The following is a 19,599-nucleotide window of genomic DNA, read 5'->3' as shown; positions in this document are numbered from 1 at the left end:
TTTTAGGGTCTAATATTTTTTCATGTTCTACAACATGTCGGTGAGGGACAGTTCTGTCCGTTTCCTTGTAAGATTCAGCTCTAATTTTCGCTCCTCTATTTAAACGAGTAAAGTTTAATGATTAATTTCTCGCGTTAAATTTATATACATTTCTCAGTTCTTCAATTAAACTTTATTTCCTCATTCAAGCACGCGGTCCAAGTATCAAAGTACAAGAGATAAAAAGTTTAAAAAACAGTACATTTCTTACGTCCACTTATACTTCAAATTAAAAGTTATATCTCGGAAGGATTAGGTCGATCCATCCGATCGTTTTCGAATTACATGGCGCAATGTCGTTTTCAGAAATGCGTCGGCAGGATCGATCATGCCTTAGGATGTATGAATCTCGTCTATGTTTATGTGAGTGATAAAACGTAGCCTCATTTGCAACGCAGGCCTCAGTCTTCGTATAATACATTCTACCTCATTTTTCGTCATGTCTCCAACGAACATGTACTTGATGTGATATCTATAGCAATTCAGTCAAGGAGGAAATAAAAGAATAAAGCATCATAAAAATCTTAACATTGGAGATCAACATTCTTTCAAATTAAATTTTTTTTAATCTTCCGGTGATAGATCGGAAATAATGATAATTAAAGAAACGTCGTTGAAAGTTGTTTCCAACTCTCAGCTTAATATGTATATAAAGGATACAATAGATCGCAAATTGGATCCATATAATTTAACGTGGTTTGAGTATGGTCAACGCGTTCCAGCATTTCATACAGGCAAACCGCAAGTTCTACTACACAGTGTGGCCGCTCCGCGTTAAATCTCGCCAAAGTCGGACCAATTAAATGGCAAGCGTATATTAGTTGTTCCTCGCTAGTTACAACTGGCTGAAGTTTCTCCTTGATAAACCTGAAGAGCAATTTACTTGTCGTTAGTTGTACAAAAAATATGATAAAGTAATAACTGTAATAAATATAATAAATTTAATAAAATTATACCTTCTACTATATTATCCCTTATAAATATATTATTTATAATTCTGACTTACTGAGGCATTGTTGTAATCTGTCCTACACCCGCATGATGCCATACGGAATGTGCCAGTGCAAGCATGTAGCTGTACTTGTTTTCCAATAAACTGTTATGCGTAATGTTGAAGTTAAACATTTGAAATGGCGTTAAGTTATTGTATTGCCAATTGATCAGACCGGGGCTGCTAATAGTCTCCAGTAAACGTTTATGCAATGCTGACCAATAACACTCTGGTAATGCCGCCAATAACAAGCCAACGCAATTTATCCACAAATGTATCTCATCTGATGGCACCGCAGTGTATCTGAATGAAATAAATAATACACAAATGTACGTGACAGTACTCTCTATGTTGCTTTGGAACAGTAGAATCATTGTAGATTCGTGATAATTGAACATGGAAAAAAGAAACAATACCCTTTAGCAACGACATCCAGTAAAAAGTTAGCCACTACGTCTGGAGCAACTGGAAGAGCCATTAGTTCAACGCAGGTCACATACAATGCATGCGCCGCTGGATTTGGAAATTCGTTAAATCTCCAGTCAGTGGCAGGAAAGTGAGCCGTGCCAGACATTGCTTTAACACATACATTCTAAATTATTAAATTATTAAAACAAATAACTTTTTGCCGTTATGCTATAACTCAAAATTTAACATAAAATTCATAAAAAAATAAATAAGAAACAAATTAAGATTTACTTTTTATTATATATTTTCATTTTTAATAAGTAATTTGTACAGTTTATCGATATTTGTTTAATTTTCTTTTAATAAAGTTTTAATTTATTTTTATGCAAAAAAATTTTTTAACTTAAAATTTATATCTCTTCTAGTTGATGTTGCAAACTACAATCAATTGTAATAGCAAAATAAAAATGTAAATCGTCAATACAAAAATTTTGGTTGTCTTACTCTCTACGATCCTCTGTACAAGTCGAATGTAATAGTCCAAATCTGGTACCCACGTGACTGCTTCATCTGTATAGCGTGTCATATACACCTGATAAGGTTCGGAAAGTGCCCATCCTCTGATTTCTCGTAACGACCCCAAAACAGCGGACACCAATCGACGCTTTAATAACGGTCGATCTCGCAACTTCTTCTCGTAATAATGTAATGTATTGTAAAGGTACGTGACAGGTCGATCTGAAAATTGGCATTACCTCCAATGAAACAGGATTTAATCAATCCGTCGAAAGAAATCTACTTTCTCTAGTTGCATTTTTATAAAACAAAAAGACGTCTATAGGTCCGAGTCAAACCCTCATCCAGTATATCTCTGAGTTTATACAATTTAATTTTAATTAAAAATTTTATATAAAAAATATATTAATAAAATTGTAACTCATTTCAAAAACAATAAATACATGTACACAAATTTTATATCGCATGATAGAGAAAGATTGTCTTTCATCATGTTAGAACTGTTTTATTAAACGCATACCGTGAAATTTGTACAAGCAGCCCAAATGTTCCAGCAGTATTTCCAAACTCTTGATAACAGGCGGTATTTCTAGATACCGATGCACCACTATGTCGAAAACTGGTAAAAATCGGAGACATACATTCCCAAAGTACACGGGCAGATTTTGATATTGACTAGGCCCACCGCTAGTCTGCTCCATAATACCCTCTGGTGCAAACTTTTCTGGGAATTTTCTGTGGAAGGCCAGATGCTTCTCATGCCAATTCGATTGTTTCCAATGCTCTGGTGAGTTCTCTTTAACAAATTCTTGCACACGATTTCTAAACTCTGCCGCTTTTAGTAGCAACAATTGTATGATGAAGAAGCACACTTGAGCTTCATTGCCTTCTTGAGTTCTTAATGCTAGGCAAAGTACAAGTCTGTCGATGGTCACTATGTTGTATTTCCAGATCATATCGTTGATAGTGTCTACGCACTTGTTGACATGCTGACCACCGACGCTGTTGGCAAACTCGAACACTAGGTAATCACAAAACTTTCTGAGATGAGCCGACAATGCTCTTGCACCGATTCGCTCAAGAATTTTGTAGGCGATAGGACTGATACGGTCGGTCTCAAGTATCATTTTCCACAAGAGGCACAGGAATAACGGTGGCGTGCCGGGCACGGAGAAATGAGCAATGATGTCATTCTCGTTGTTCATAGACGCCCAATTTCTGTACTCCTCCTCGACCGCTTTCTTTATTTGCTGCTTATTCTCTTTCGCCACACTGTTTTGCTGGAAGAACTCGCTTAGTACCGGCGGAAAGCACTGAAGAGTGTGATTGGCCCAGGAGTGTGGTGTATTTTGCATGATGGTGTTAAGCAGTTCCTTGCACCAGGTACCGCTGAGACTGTCGGCGCCAGTGCCGGTTACGTGCATAGATCGTGCCAGTGTCAGGACTAACGCTCGATTAAGTTCCTCTGATTCTGCAGAAACGAGAGTCTTCGGCTCTGACAGAAATCTGGACAGTTGTGGCTGTACCTCCGCGGAACCTAAGCCGGTAATGAGCCGTAAAGCCGTGCTCTCGACACACAAATGAAGCTGTGTCTGGTTGGTCTGTGGTACTGCTGCAAGACTGTGCAGATGCGACAGCAGTTGTACCCTGTAATGCGGCTGAATGTGGTGCATCCTGTAACTGAACATCTCCAACAGTGTATACAACGTGCCCCAAGCGTGCGATTTGAATACCGTCGGCAGCAACTGGCTGATGAACCCTTTGATGCCGAGGCTTTCAATCTCCGTGTACACCAGCAGTCTACTGTAAGTTTCGACAAGTGCTGGTGCTAGCGCCATATTGCTCTTGGACTGCGCCAGCTTGATGACATGTGTAACAATGCTGTGGATCAGGCTCATTTTGGAGTGCACGGTCAAAGAATCCAAAATAGACATTGAAAGTGGAGTCGTCGGACCATTCGCTAATGCCGCATTGTTCTGTAGAGTTTGCAGAGGCTGCTGTTGCTGATTCTTCTGTGTACCCAGAATAGTATCAACCAGCGCTGCCATTGGTCTACTGAAATACTCCTGATTCGTCGAGTACGCGTTGCACAAGAGTGCAATACGATAGTCGGAACCCATGCAGAGAGAAGCATTCGGCATAACCAAACGCTGCAGAAACTCGTGGTGAACTTTCAGAGTGTGTGGAATAGGTCTGTGAATGGTGGTGCCTGGCTCGGTCTGAGCTTTTTTCAATAAATGTATCCATATACATGTTATCGCCATCTGATGAGTACACAAAGCTTGGGTATGATCCGGGACAGGCAGAGGTTCTTTTTCTGGATAGAGAAGATCGTACAGTTTCAGTACTGGCAAGAAATTTGACAGGGGATTCCGTTGAATGCTACCAGAAATAAACTGCAGAAGAACCCACATCAGGTGATCTCTACCCTTTCTCAAATCTCTGCCCGCTAATTTATCATGTATCGCCATCACGATACTCGGAAAACATGCAAACTGAAAGAGAATGAAGTAAATAAGTTGCGAAGACAAGTGCAACCACACCCAGTGATTGGCCACCGTTCCGTCCATTCCTTCTGCTGGTAGCGTTTCATTTTCTGCTCGCTCCATCGCGGTTATTACGAGTTCCACAAGTTGTTCTTCCAAGACGATGCATCGTTGCTTATGCTGTCAATAAAAATATATTAAATCTAAATATATTTTTTGTTAGAACCAATAAAGTCGACATAAATGTTTTTTCTACCCAAATTTCTTTTCTACTCGGTTTATAAATTCATTTTGCCTCACTATAATTTATATCTTTCATTAACTTCCATATTTTAAATACTCCTACTACATCTCACCTGCTTCTGTAAACCAAGCATTGAACAAACCATATCTCTACTATATGGCTGCTCTAAAACGTATCTGAGCAATTCTGTCTGAGGCTTAAGTAACTCTGGATCATATGGTAAATTCCCTTTTAAAGAAAACTTCAGGGTAGTAGGATCCAATAACCAAGGATTAATCAAGTAGTCTGCATATCCAGTATGTTCAACCACTGGTAGCATCTTTGAATGTCCCACTATAGATACCATTTGCGCAGTATTTCGAAAACTTTCAACAAAATTAGAGAGCAACTTTGCTAATTTCTAAAACAGATATTACATAGAAAGGTATACAAAATTATAATAGTAGTAAAGAAAAGCGATTTCTTCTTAAAACTAAATACAGCATTATATATTTATTTTTATTTGTTCTTTTCTTAAAACTTTAATATTATTTACCCAATGAGGCCAATTTTTACTATCAGGATAAGCTTTCTGTATCTCGTTGACGATAAAATAGCCTGGCAGTAAGCATGCATTTCTGTCAAAAATATATTCAATAACGTTTTCCAAAGCCTTCAGCTGTGGTTGTACTGATGCATCTAATCTGGCTGGTATAGTTTGAGCCTTTTCTTTGCATCCCTAATAAAATATATGTATTTCTAAATTTTGTTTTACATATTACATAACATTGTAAAAAATATATTATATGCACATTAAAAACAAAATATGCAAAATAAATTAATACAATTATCAATTTTTCAAAATTTAATGTTGAAAATATAAAGGAATTATGAACTTACTTTCATGATCTCTCTGACTCCTTTGTAATCAACTCCACCAATGATGTGTCTAATGAGAACAAAACACTCAACCCAAAAATCTTCCAATTGATACTGCAATTTGTCACAAGTAAGAATACACTCACATACTAGCCTACAAAAAAATCATATTTACATTCGTATTTAGAACATATTTATGAAGATATTAATGTGCTTTTTCATTCATTAGATGAAAAATAAGGATAAAGTGAAAAAAAAACATGTTAACATCTTTATAAGCATCTTAAGAATACAAATTATAGAAAATAATTTAGAAGAATAAAATCAAAGAAATGTAAAGGACAAACGTTTATTTATTTAGAAACGCACCTAGCAGGCAAGTAATTTGAATGCACTAGATTCTCCAGCAGTGACAGCAGTAATTGTAAACGTCTATGATTTGTCATAGCCGCCGCCATCGACAGAAACTGACGAACTGCCGCTTCCTGCTGCTCCTTCGTCAACCCGGACACAGCTGTCTTCAACTCGTGCTGCCATGCCGCTACTTTCTCGGTTTCTTTCTTAGGATGATGGACAAGAACACAGCTGAACGCTTCCTCTATCGCCTCTACCTTCTATAAAACGTAAATATGAAGAAAGTAGAGTCTTAATTGATTATTAAAATTAAGGTTTCTATCGTAATACAATTATGAATGCAAAAAAAAATAAATAACGATAGTTCTTAATGCTTACCAAGATATCGTTTACGATACTGGTAATCTGACTTTCGCTACTCATCTTCTCAGCTATATGACATCTTCGATGTGATATTAAATATGGTTTAATTATTCCATTTCTTATTGCGCAGTCGAAAAAAATCAATTGCAATACAATTGATTTTTTCTTTCAGACACTCTTTTAGAAACAAATTTATTGATGAATATATTGACGAATCACATAGTCCATCATAACATAACCTCCTCAAAGTATGAGATACCTGCAAATAAGTCCGTTCTTTTTAGTTGAATTTGCATTATTCACGTTGGAAAAAGAGAACAAACTTTTAACATGAATTTTGCCATTATTTTAATTAATCAATTGATGAATTTAAAAACTCGCGTAAGAAACAAATTTTTCTACAAAAGTAATGATATAAAGAAAATGCGCTAGCTATAAAAGTGGATGTTTGTACGAACTAGAACATCTACTTTTTAAAATTATTATTATTCTTTAGCTGGCATTTATATTTATATATATATATATAGTTTGTTTGTTCATTATTGATGAATTTATAAACTATAATTTTTAACAAACTTCTCGTAAAATTATTTTGCAATCTTTAGCGGTACCGGGATACCGTCATCTCTTTCTCTCTCTCTCTCTCTCTCTGCCTCTTCCGGTATTCTAGATACATAAAATTTTGTAATTGATTATCGATTATTGAAAATCAATTTAAATCCGATGAAATCTCCCGCGGTGTATATTATCCGATCGCGGAATTTGCAGTGACGGCCCAAAACTCGCACTGATTCGCAGTTCGACAACGGGTCTTCGTATCGCGCGTCATTCGTGCAAAATGGCGACGTTGTGACCGCCGTTTTGAGGAAGAAGCGGGACTTCGCGGCGAGTTTACTTTTCGGAAGTTATCTACATTGCAGTTAAGCGCACACAGATTGACCCAGTGTCCCGTCATCGAGTACCCAACCGCCTGGCGACTTCCAGTGAACGCGATCACCCTTACGGAACCGCGGCACCATGTCGGACGAGAAAAAGGTAACGCTTCTCCCGAACCTAACCTCCACGGCGCCCGATTATTTACGATACGGCGTCACTCGCGCGACTCACGCCAATTGTCCTTTGTTCGTGCAGGAGACGAAAGCGGAGTCGGAGCACATAAACCTAAAGGTGCTGGGCCAGGACAACGCGGTAGTCCAGTTTAAAATTAAGAAGCACACACCCCTACGCAAACTGATGAACGCGTATTGCGATCGTGTAGTAAGTGTTTACCTGGTATTCCCGATCTTTTTTTCGTATGTAAAGGGTCTCGTAACAAAATTAAGATGTATATACGTGTCTTTAGTCTCTGATTCTTTAGTTTCTTTCATTGACTTTATTTTTTTTTTCTTTTAAGAGGATAATTGTATATGGAATAGCAAAGTTGGAATCAAACCTAGCAAGTACGAGTTGCGAACGCTTCAGTACAAAGCCACGCGTCATTTCTCTAATACCTGTGTAAAATTGATTATAAATAGCTCTTGGATCTTTTTTTTTAAATGTGTACAGTGAATTCTAAGATTTGCTGTATATTGTGCAAGATATCTGTATTTTTTTACTTTATTCATTTGTTATATTGGTACAATATTTTTTCTGCTTTTTGGTAACAGCTTATAAATAAATTTCTAATAATATTGTTATTGATACTGCTTTACAGGGCTTGGCAATAGCAGCAGTAAGATTTAGGTTTGATGGACAGCCCATAAACGAATTAGACACACCTACTACGTTGGAAATGGAGGAAGGTGATACAATAGAGGTGTATCAACAGCAAACTGGTGGTTTTTCGTGTTGAGACGCAATGTATTGCGTTTACAAATGGACTAATTGAAATTTATCGTTCCAGCAGTGTTTATTATTAACAGAAAACAAATGTATTTTATTTTTATCTTGTATTTGTTTATCTTTGCTTCGCTCTGTGCGACCAGGGGACTTCAACCCATTACATAATGTGCAAGAGTCAATTACTAGTGCAAGTTTATAATTTGCATCTAACTTAATTTTATTGGTTTTGTTCTTGCTTTTTCTATCTATTGACTGTATTTATAATAATTTATGTATCTAATATATTCTTTGTTTAAATAACAGCATATTATATCATGGGTCGAAGTCCCCATTTGCCAAAACGGCGATTACTATAAGTTTTACATTCGAGTACAATCATACACATGTGGTTTAGTGTGCGCGAGTTTTCATTATCGGAAAAAAAACAAAACAAGTTATGTAAAGGGATACCCATTAATACCTCTCGCTGTCAGGATCGATTAAAAAAAACTTGATATTCTTCATGTACATGAATTTTTACGTGAATTTATTGTAATGATTCCAAATGCATTCTCACTTTTAGATATATTCTCTTTCTATATTTGTAAAGGGTGTACAGGAGAATGATGTGTAGATTAGAGCGTACATTTCCATTGATGCATTAGTAAAACTATCTATCTGCAAAAGATTCCGGCTTTCGCCTGTGCTTCAGAAGATTGAATTTTGTACCCGTACTAGCAATTATGTTTTTATCTATATATGGCCCGTACGTTACTTTGTACATGAGCGAGAATAAATTGTACGTTATCTTTTCTAAAAGAAAAAAAAAAAAGAAAACCTTTCCTCTTCTGATAAGTGGCTCCATATACTGCTTTGTTCTTGATAAAGGCATGCTGCTCGGTGTATTTGGCAGAATACAAAATGATTAGTATTTTTTTTAACAAAAAAAACAACTATATATTTTATCAGTTATTTAAGTATTGCTAATGTAATGTAAAGTGTATCCTGATACGATCCATTGATTATATTCGCTAAATGTAAGTTTTACATGAATGTAAAATATACGTATTTAAAGTGTTTGTGAAAATACAAATTTAATTGCATGCCATGCTCCTTCGAGCTCCACTGTTGCGGAGTTTTTTAAATTCATCGATTGACTAATCGATAAATTAAGGAACTTTCCTTATATGAGAGTAGCAAACATTGGTTTAAAACATTGTTTTGCAATATTTTGATTATTAATTTTTTTAGAAATATAAATTTATAATTTCAAGATAGATTAATTGAAAAACAAAGAATAATTTATAAATTTTAAAATTTTAAATTTATTTGAACTTATTTGAAAATATGAAGGTAAACTGTCGATTCAAATTTCTAAGATCGAATTTTGGCCGTCTCTGAATATACTTAAAATTTTAATAACAAGAATAGAATAGATTTATCAGTTTTGAAGAGAAATGAGCAAATATAAAAATGTTTCAAATTTCCCAATGAAGTCTTCTCTCTTTAACGGGGTTTTAGTTTTGATTCGTTCGTATAGGCACACGGAAAAAAGTTTGGCACTACTGCTGCATCATAGGTGGTAGTGCAGCGCCACCTCGCATTTAGGACTACAGAGTGCCAGTTTTGGGTAACTGGCAGCACTAAGCGCCGGGAGAACTGTTCTCCCCACCCTGATGGGGCAACCACTGCACTTTAAGGTTAGGAATGCTGCGGTGCGAGATTGGGACAGCAGGGCTCCCGATTGGGACAGCAGGGCTCCCAAACTGAGAGAACTGCCGTGCCAAAGAGAAGTACAACAGCGCACTCTCATTTCGTACAGCTGTTACACTAGTTGGTGCTACTGTAGTGCCAAACTTTTTTCCGTGCAGAGAGGAACCTGAGAGCGGCCACCGCGGCTTTTTTCATTAGTCAATATTTGACTAGCATCAGCGCCAAACGTGGATGTAAAGCCCGTTCTACATTAATGGTTTGTTCGCGTCGCCATGCCCCGACATGCTCCTACTCACTCCAACGCATTCTAATAGGTTGGCGTCATCGGAATCAACGTATTGGAGTGCGTTGGGGTGAATAGGAACATGTTGGGGCATGTGATGCGAACAGACCTAATTGCAGTCGCCAGTTACAATTTGCAACACCCAATAAATGTCGAGCTTTAACTAGAAACTAAGCGCCTATTGGATGTCGCAAGTCGCAACTAGCTGCTTGCAATTAATGTAAAACAGACTTTACATCCACGTTTAGCGCTGATGCTAGTCAATCGCACGAAAAAGGCCGCGGTGGCCGCTCTCAGGTTCCTCTCTGGTATAGATGTCGCGACTACGGCAAAGGCAAAAACTCAATCTCCTTACGGATCTAATATTCGCATGATTGAAGCTCCAGATAAATTCACCAAAAGAAGTTTTTGGTTATTAGTTGGTTTCCGTTTGTTTCGCGGATGGTTGATTGTCGCGGTGTTATTTATGTAAACAAAATGCTGGCCCGGGTTTTACGCGTGACTTACCGGTGCCGAGCGTAATCCTCGTAAGGTAAGATCGATACTCTTCCGCAAATTGTGATAACGAGTAGGAAAAAAGACGTAATTGATATTTCATGATTGACTTTTATAGAACTGTCGCACGTAACAACAGTCAGGCATTCACGCGAGCTTTACGTCGCGAAAGTCGGATTGATCGTCAAACTCTCAACGAAACAGAAATGGGGGACTCTGATGAGGAAAACGAGAAGGACCTAGCGTCTGCACTCAACATTACTGGTTTCCTCTTCGGCAACATCGACGACAACGGTCAGTTGGAGGATGATATCTTGGATCCCGATGCCAAACAGCATCTAGCTTCGCTCAGTCGTCTCGGTCTTAGCTCGTTTATCAACGAAATGATGTCCAGTGACAACAATGTGGAGGAGAAGGAGAATAGCAAGGTGGACGATAAGGAGAAGCAAAACATAACTACCAATGACACGGATGTGGATTACCTGGCGAAATCACCTACTGCGCTAGATTTCTCGGACATAAACGAGTTAGCGGATGACATGAATGATGAAGTTTGTTAGTAGCTGTATTGCAATTATGTGCATATGTATTTTTATATTACTTATATGATTGTAATGCTAATAATTATAGATATAAGTTAGAATAACTGTTTTTTTTTTTAGCCAAGAGTAATGGATTTGACAAAAAATTAGACAAGGAAAATGCAGATTATGATGCTGATGACGAGGAGGTTGTCAGCAAATCGGATACACAATTGATGCCACCACCACCAATACCAGAGGAAAAGGAGACCTTGACTGCGGAGGAAGCAGAAGCGGCACGTCAACGTAAATTGGAGACTCCTCTCGCTTCTATGCTGCCATCCAAATACGCTAATATTGATGTTACCGAATTGTTTCCGGACTTCCGGGCCAACAAAGTACTGAGATTTTCACGACTATTTGGTCCTGGCAAGCCGAGCAGTTTGCCACAGATATGGAGAGGTGTAAGAAAGCGACGTAGGAAGAAAAAGCATCATGATATCAGGGACTCTGATTCTGGTTCTGATCAGGACGATAAAAAGTCAAAATTTAAGGTATAATTTCTTTATTTGGAATCTTTTTTACATCCCTATAGAAGGTTGCATGGCTTCTCATTATTAAATAAACCTAACCTAATATAATGTATCTCATCTTACTCTATAATCGCAAGAATCCTTCTTATAGAACAAATCTTTTTTCTCTTCAGCATCCAAGAAGAGAATCCTACATAGAATACAATATAATTTTAATCTTACTTAATCATTTTTCTTGCTACTCTCAATGTTCTAATATACCAATGACATAACAAGATAATTAAACTGCTCTACCTCTTTCATTCCCTTATCTTTCCTTTACCGCTATCCTGTCTTATCATATTTTTAAATACTTCAAAATACTTTGAAAGAGGTGATCATACATTGATAATCCTCTTCTACTCTACTTATAACTCCTATCCCTCTACTCCACGTCCTAACCGATTCCACTATTTACTATCTACTCTCTGAAAGACAATGAACCCATCGCACAGTTCCTTCACAGTCTTGCTCTCTTCGCCATACTAAATTCGTTGTACTTGTTACTCCTATCCTTCCTGTCACCCTTGTATCCTCGAATCTTTTTTCCATCTTCACTTCTTCCTATATCTTACATTCTTCTCATGTACATCCTGAATTTTCTCTTCTTGTACTAACATAAGCTGCATTCAAGTCCATCCATAACTCAAAGGAGACTATCATACATCCTAACCTCTATTCCTGTGATCTTTTATCCAAATTCTATCTTTATCTCCTATTTCTACCACGTTCCCTTCAATTACCCAACAACTTTACTCTTCTCTCTTCCCCCTTACAACTATTTTCACAACCTAAATCTTGTTATACCGATTATTTTTATCCCTATTCTCACATCGCTGTCGCCACATGACCATTTACTCTCACATCACCTAACCAAGTTCTTTTAACATCCCTATAAAATTGTCACTTATTTTTATTAAATATAGAGATTGATTATCACATCGTTTTAGGGTTGGATAATGCAATATGGTCCTGAGCCAAGTGCAGAGACATGTCGTTCAGATGACGAGCACAAGTTGCTGCGACCAGTAGAAGATAAGGAGCAGACTGGTAAGACGGGTGAGAGTGGAGAAAATGGTGACATGGGACCAAAAGTAGCCGATTGGAGATTTGGACCTGCACAATTGTGGTATGATATGTTGGAAGTACCGGAAACTGGAGATGGGTTCAATTACGGCTTCAAGATTGTTGAAAAAGTGTGTGCTTATTATATTGCATTTAACACTAGTGATTACGTTTAAATATTTATGTTTATATATTTTTTGCACTCTTGAAATAAGGTGGAAGAGCAAGAAAGCACACAAGAAACTAAAGATGAGGAGTCCACTGATGATGCATTTTTGATGGTGTCTCAATTACATTGGGAAGATGACGTTGTTTGGAATGGAGATGATATAAAGCATAAGGTGCGATTTTATTAATAAAGCAATCAGTATTATTACCACATGCCTGCCAGAAATAAGAAATAAATTTACTTTCTATTTTACAGGTGATGCAAAAGCTGAACAGTAAAAATAACGCTGCCGGCTGGGTGCCATCGAGCGGCAACAGAACCGCGCAAGCCTTCAGCCAGCCTGGGAAAGGTGCCTCGGTTACCGTGGCACCTAACGTTAGACTGGCCACTTCGCAAATTACAACGCCGTTGCACATGCAGTCTCAAAAGAATAAGATGAGTAATAATATGGGCAAGGGAAATCAGCAACCGCAACGGGAGGAGGACGACACTTGGTATTCGATATTTCCGGTAGAAAACGAAGAGCTCGTTTACGGTTTGTGGGAGGAGGAAGTAATCTGGGATCCTGAAAACATGAACAAGGTCCCGAAACCGAAGATACTTACATTGGATCCAAACGACGAGAACATCGTTCTAGGTATACCAGATGATATTGATCCCGCTCTTCTTCATAAGGAAAATTGTCCGCAGCCTAAGGTGAAAATTCCTCATCCACACGTCAAGAAGAGCAAGCTTCTTTTGGGCAAAGCGGGCGTTATAAATGTCCTCGAAGAAGACACACCTCCGCCACCGCCAAAGTCACCCGATCGCGATCCATTTAACATATCAAACGATACATACTACATGCCCAAATCCTCAGAAACTACGTTGAGACTGAAAGTCGGCGGCGGTAATTTGATACAACATAGCACACCGGTGGTGGAGCTGCGCGTTCCTTTCGTACAAACGCACATGGGTCCAATGCGATTGCGAAACTTTCACAGGCCACCGTTGCGAAGGTTTAGCCATGGGCCGTTGGCTAATCCAGGACCGCATAGTGTCCTGCCGCTGCTGAAGCACATTAAGAAAAAGGCTAAGCAGCGTGAGCAGGAAAGAATTGCTTCCGGTGGAGGCGATGTATTTTTTATGAGGACACCAGAGGATTTGACCGGGCGGGACGGCGAATTGGTACTTATCGAGTTCTCGGAGGAACATCCACCGCTCATGAATCAAGTCGGCATGTGTTCCAAGGTGAAAAACTATTACAAGAGAAGAGCTGGAAAAGATCAGGGACCGCAAATATACAGATATGGAGAAACGGCGTATGCTCACACCAGTCCCTTCCTGGGAATTCTCACGCCTGGTCAGAGTATTCAGGCTGTTGAGAACAATATGTACAGAGCTCCCATTTACGAGCACAGAATCCCTGAAACGGATTTCTTAGTTATAAGAACGAGGTATGCTGGTTTCATATATATTAAAATTTTATCTTTTATTTTTTTACATTTGTCATGTTTACGTTTATATTATATATAATATATATTACCTTAATTTTTTATTTTCTTATACATTTCCTTTGCCTATACATTTTTATATTTATTTTCATTGATTTTGTTATCTTTACAGACAGCAATATTATATTAGAGAAATGGACGCCTTGTTTGTTGCCGGACAGGAATGCCCGCTTTACGAAGTGCCTGGACCAAACTCGAAGAGAGCAAATAACTTTGTACGAGATTTTCTACAGGTGTTCATATACAGATTGTTCTGGAAGTCGCGCGATACTCCCCGACGAATTAAGATGGACGACATAAAGAAAGCCTTTCCATCTCACAGCGAGAGCAGTATCAGAAAAAGATTGAAACTCTGCGCGGATTTTAAGAGAACCGGTGCGTAATATATTAAATAGTTCTTTAAGTCTTTTTACAATAAAAGCTAGATACAAAATAGAAATTGCACAAGAAGAACCATCGTTGTTGTATTTTATTTTTAAGCCTGCAATTTAAATTACTTAAAAACTTTTTGATATCCAATAGGTATGGATTCTAATTGGTGGGTAATAAAACCGGATTTTCGATTGCCAACGGAAGAGGAAATCCGCGCTATGGTATCGCCAGAGCAGTGTTGCGCATATTTCAGCATGATTGCGGCCGAGCAGCGTCTGAAAGATGCCGGATACGGTGAGAAATTCTTATTCACTCCACAGGATGACGATGACGAAGATATGCAACTAAAAATGGACGACGAGGTAAAGGTAGCTCCGTGGAATACGACGCGCGCCTACATCCAGGCCATGAAAGGAAAGTGTCTACTACAATTGGCAGGTCCGGCCGATCCGACTGGCTGTGGCGAAGGTTTCTCTTATGTCAGAGTGCCGAATAAACCGACTATTAGCAAGGTTTGACATATTTATTAAGAGTGTTATTATTCAGATTACAACAAATTATAAAATATTTTTTGATTAGGAGGAGCAAGAAGCACAACCGAAAAGAACTGTGACCGGCACGGACGCGGACTTGAGGAGATTGTCCTTAAATAATGCGAAAGCGTTGCTGCGAAAGTTCGGCGTACCCGAAGAAGAGATCAAAAAGTTGTCGCGTTGGGAAGTAATCGATGTGGTGCGAACTTTATCAACAGAGAAAGCGAAAGCCGGCGAGGAAGGCATGACAAAGTTTTCGCGCGGCAATCGTTTTTCAATTGCCGAGCATCAGGAACGTTACAAGGAGGAATGCCAACGAATCTTTGACTTACAAAATCGCGTGCTGTCATCGAACGAAGTGCTGAGCACGGACGAAGGCGAGAGCTCGGAGGAGGACAGCTCGGATATCGAAGAAATGGGTAAGAATATAGAGAATATGTTGTCAAATAAAAAGACTAGCACACAACTGTCACTGGAGCGGGAGGAGCAGCAACGGCACGAGTTACGGAAAATGCTGATGGGCGAAGCGCAAGAACAGGAGAGCAAGAAGAGCAAGGAAAGCAAAAAGAAAGACGAAGAAGAGGACAGCCCGGTTAATTTCAATGCGCAGCAGGGTCGCGTATTAAAAATCTACCGCACGTTCCGTAATCCGGAGGGTAAAGAGTACACACGAGTTGAGTTGGTGAGGAAACCCGCCGTGATCGATACGTACATCAAGATCCGTAACTCGAAGGACGAGTCGTTTATCAAACAGTTTGCCACGTTGGATGAGGCGCAGAAAGAGGAAATGAAACGGGAAAAACGTAGGATTCAGGAGCAGTTGCGACGGATCAAGCGAAACCAGGAGAGAGAACGTATGTTGGGCGGGCCGTCTAACATAGTAAACGGCAGTAGTATCAACAATTCGAGCAATAACATATTCGATCGCAGCAATACTAATACTCCAACTACCACTTCCTCAACTAGTATCCTTCCATTCTGTAATAATTTCCCATCCTCTATTTCTTCCACTCCTGCACCTAAACATCCTAAACCGGAGGTATCACCTCCCAAGCGCAAAAAGCCTAAACTCAAGCCAGATTTGAAACTTAAATGCGGCGCTTGTGGTAATGTCGGCCACATGCGCACCAACAAGGCATGTCCACTTTATCAAAACAGCATTGCCACCGCACCGGTAAATGTTGCGATGACTGAAGAACAAGAAGAGGAAATCGAGAAGCAGTTGAATACTGATGATCAGGATCTAGTTAATGTCGATGGTACTAAAGTAAAGCTGTCGTCGAAACTGATTAAGGTGAGTTGATGAATATTAAAAATTTTAATATCAAGCTCAATCTGTAAACGTGGACATCTAAATCATCAACAAGGAATCTAAAGAGCGATCAAAACCTATATCTATCTGGTTTGTTTTAGCACGCCGAGGAGATGAAGAGGCGTACATTGTTGCTGAAAGTGCCGAAGGAAGCGGTGAATTCAAAGAAACGCAGGAAACCACCTACAGACGACCACTGCGATTATTTGAAACGCCATCAAAGGCCAGTTAACAGGCGTAGAACTGATCCGGTTGTCGTGATGTCGACAATGTTGGAGAGTATTGTGAACGAATTGAGAGAGCTACAGGATGTACAACCGTTTCTGTTCCCAGTTAATCCTAAAGTAAGCGCTATTTGTCAACTTATATGGTTGATTTAATTAAAAAATTAATTATGAATCAAATAAAAATTAAAATTTAACTGTATAACTTAATACATAATTATGAATTTATACATTTATATATATACTTATTTTTTAATAATATGTGGTGGAAATATTTTGAAAAGTGAATAATATTGTAATTTATGTGTTTTTAGGCTGTGCCCGATTATCACAAAATCATACAGCGACCCATGGATCTGCAGACAATACGAGAAAATTTGAGATTAAAAAAATATCAAAACAGAGAGGAATTTCTTGCTGATGTTAATCAGATTATGGAGAACTCAGCGCTCTATAACGGTGCGAAGAGTTCGTTGACTATGGCTGCTAAAAAAATGTTAGATACGTGCGTCGAGAGGCTCGGCGAAAAAGAAGATCGTTTGATGAGGCTGGAGAAAGCCATTAATCCTCTTTTGGACGATGATGATCAGGTTGCTCTTACTTTTATTTTGGACAACGTTATTAATAACAAATTGAAATCTATGACAGAAGTGTGGCCATTCATGAAACCTGTGAATAAAAAAATGGTGAAAGATTATTATAATATCGTTAAGAGGCCAATGGACTTGGAAACGATATCTAAAAAAGTTTCTGGTAAGAAACTTAAATATTTGTTGACATATAAATGATATATGTATTATATAGGTTACATATTATATACAAATATAAATTTATATGCTTGTAATTTTTTTATCAATTAATTTATTTAAAACATTTTTTAGCGCACAAATATCATAGTCGTCACGAATTTCTTAAAGATATCGAACAGATCTTAGAGAACTGTGTGATTTATAATGGCAAAGAATCTCAACTTACAAATAAAGCAGAGTTGCTGGTTAAAGTCTGTAAAGATACCTTGGATGAGGTACGAATATTTTTGTTAGATGAAAAAACATTAAGAATTCTTAAATAAAATAAGAATTACAGTCGCAAACAATGATAAATTTTGTTTTAGTACGATGAACATCTTACGCAATTGGAAAACAATATATTACTTGTCCAAAAACGAGCGATGGAACAGGCGGACATAGATTCTTCGTGGCTCTGTCCAGATGAAGAAAATTATACTATCGCGGAACCTGAATACAGAGGCGTAAGAATTGCATTTATTCTTATGCGCTTAATACATAGCATATGTTTCTTATTCATGTTCAAGTTTTATTATTTGCTTAATCTTCTCAATATATTTGATATTTTTAATGTTATCTTCCTTTTTTTAGAGCCAGACTAGTTCTCCAGAGATTCCATTTAGCAAATCAAATATAGATGACGCCGATTTTGTCGACATAGAAGGAGAGATGGAAGCAGATATGGATAGGAACTCGAAAAAGAAGGATGTGCTCGAAGAAGGTAAAGCGGTATAATTTTAATTTTATTATGCTTTTATCAGAACTTGTTTAACATTCTTTCTTTCTCTCATAGATCTTCAATTCTCCAGTGAAGATGAGTTCGATGAAGTGCCTTTTGGCACGGACGAACAGTCTGAGCAGAACGAAACTGAGACACTGGAGTTGAGCGAGATCAGAGAGGAAGGTGTTGTATTAGCGGACGATGACAGTCAACAAGCCGCCGAGGCCATGGTCCAGTTAGGCAACGTTGGTTTTTATATGGGCGAACAGCAATTGCTTCAACAAGGTAAGAACACAAAATTTCAAGCAATTGATAACTGATTTTTCTTTTACTTTTCTTAATCTACTCCCTTGAAGAAACCTTACAAAAATATAAATAATGAAGATAAATCTATTAATATCTTTAATTGCGTATAACAAACGCGGAAAATATAAGGGATTTCTTCAAAAATGACTTTTTATTAAACCATTTTAAGTCTGCTTGATCAATGCTGCAATTGTATCGATTTTTCATAATAAAACCCGTGAACTCCGACTTTCTCTCATAGATGAAAGTATGGACGTCGATCCAAATTATGATCCGTCAGACTTCCTATTGGCCGGTTTACCGGCCAGAGATGATAAAGGCGACAATAAGATCCAGGATGACCTGGCCGTTTCCGAAAGCGACGACGACGCCGAGAACACTAAGCAGGAAGCACAGCAAAATCAGCAACAGCAACTGCTGCAACCAGATGAAGATGTCGGCGGTGATTTATGGTTTTAAATGCGAAAGTTTATCGTGTATTTAATATATTTAACTATAAATTACAAATATAGTTAAAGACTCGAGAATTCTTAAGTCCACTGTGTAAAATTAAAGACTTTAGGACTTACTCTTCATACAACATTATGTGCATATATGTATAGAGAAACTTGTATATATAGAATAAAGTATTGTTTTTTTTTCTATCTATGGACATGTATCTTGCTACATAACACTTATACACAAATAACATTACTATAAATGTATCCGCGTGTTATTATTTATAGATCTTTTTAATTATGCTAGCTTAAGAAATTAATATATAAACAAGAAAAGAAGAAAGCTAAAATGTAATATGACATCTATTATTTTTTATTGCAGTTTTACATCGCTTATATTAAATGTATAACATTGTAGATTGGTAATTATATTGAATAATATCATAGCATGAATATTTTATGACATAAGCTGCAATTTCATATTTTTGTTACAATCCTCCAAAAAATTGAAAGTTGAAGTTTAACCTGCATAAAAT

General features: G+C 37.8%; 3 protein-coding genes across 3 annotated transcripts; 2 read left to right on the top strand and 1 right to left on the bottom strand.

Annotated features, from left to right (window-relative positions):
- Positions 1–149: 149 nt before the first annotated feature.
- LOC105830775 (mediator of RNA polymerase II transcription subunit 23) lies at positions 150–6,319 on the bottom strand. The gene is made up of 11 exons (XM_012670325.2): positions 6,275–6,319; positions 5,912–6,156; positions 5,564–5,696; positions 5,220–5,402; positions 4,797–5,084; positions 2,475–4,620; positions 1,943–2,176; positions 1,447–1,606; positions 1,046–1,333; positions 700–906; positions 150–511 (listed from the first exon to the last, which is right to left on the bottom strand). The coding sequence occupies exons 1-11, from the start codon at positions 6,317–6,319 to the stop codon at positions 373–375; spliced, it is 4,068 nt and encodes a 1,355-aa protein (XP_012525779.1). The 3' UTR covers positions 150–372.
- Positions 6,320–7,081: 762 nt separating this feature from the next.
- Positions 7,082–9,138, top strand: LOC105830782 (small ubiquitin-related modifier 3). Its single transcript, XM_012670337.2, has 3 exons — positions 7,082–7,294; positions 7,391–7,516; positions 7,953–9,138. The coding sequence occupies exons 1-3, from the start codon at positions 7,277–7,279 to the stop codon at positions 8,088–8,090; spliced, it is 282 nt and encodes a 93-aa protein (XP_012525791.1). The 5' UTR covers positions 7,082–7,276; the 3' UTR covers positions 8,091–9,138.
- Positions 9,139–10,383: 1,245 nt separating this feature from the next.
- On the top strand, positions 10,384–19,085 carry LOC105834245 (transcription initiation factor TFIID subunit 1). The gene is made up of 16 exons (XM_012676575.3): positions 10,384–10,587; positions 10,669–11,105; positions 11,213–11,625; positions 12,594–12,839; positions 12,924–13,049; positions 13,133–14,313; positions 14,483–14,745; positions 14,893–15,254; positions 15,322–16,569; positions 16,689–16,931; positions 17,126–17,564; positions 17,693–17,835; positions 17,926–18,063; positions 18,191–18,320; positions 18,393–18,605; positions 18,868–19,085. The coding sequence occupies exons 2-16, from the start codon at positions 10,757–10,759 to the stop codon at positions 19,083–19,085; spliced, it is 5,712 nt and encodes a 1,903-aa protein (XP_012532029.1). The 5' UTR covers positions 10,384–10,587; positions 10,669–10,756.
- The last annotated feature ends 514 nt before the right edge of the window (positions 19,086–19,599 follow it).

Source organism: Monomorium pharaonis, chromosome 1, assembly GCF_013373865.1.
Source record: "Monomorium pharaonis isolate MP-MQ-018 chromosome 1, ASM1337386v2, whole genome shotgun sequence".
In the NCBI taxonomy this organism is placed as follows: domain Eukaryota; kingdom Metazoa; phylum Arthropoda; class Insecta; order Hymenoptera; family Formicidae; genus Monomorium; species Monomorium pharaonis.
This window is presented reverse-complemented; position numbering and strand designations above follow the sequence as displayed.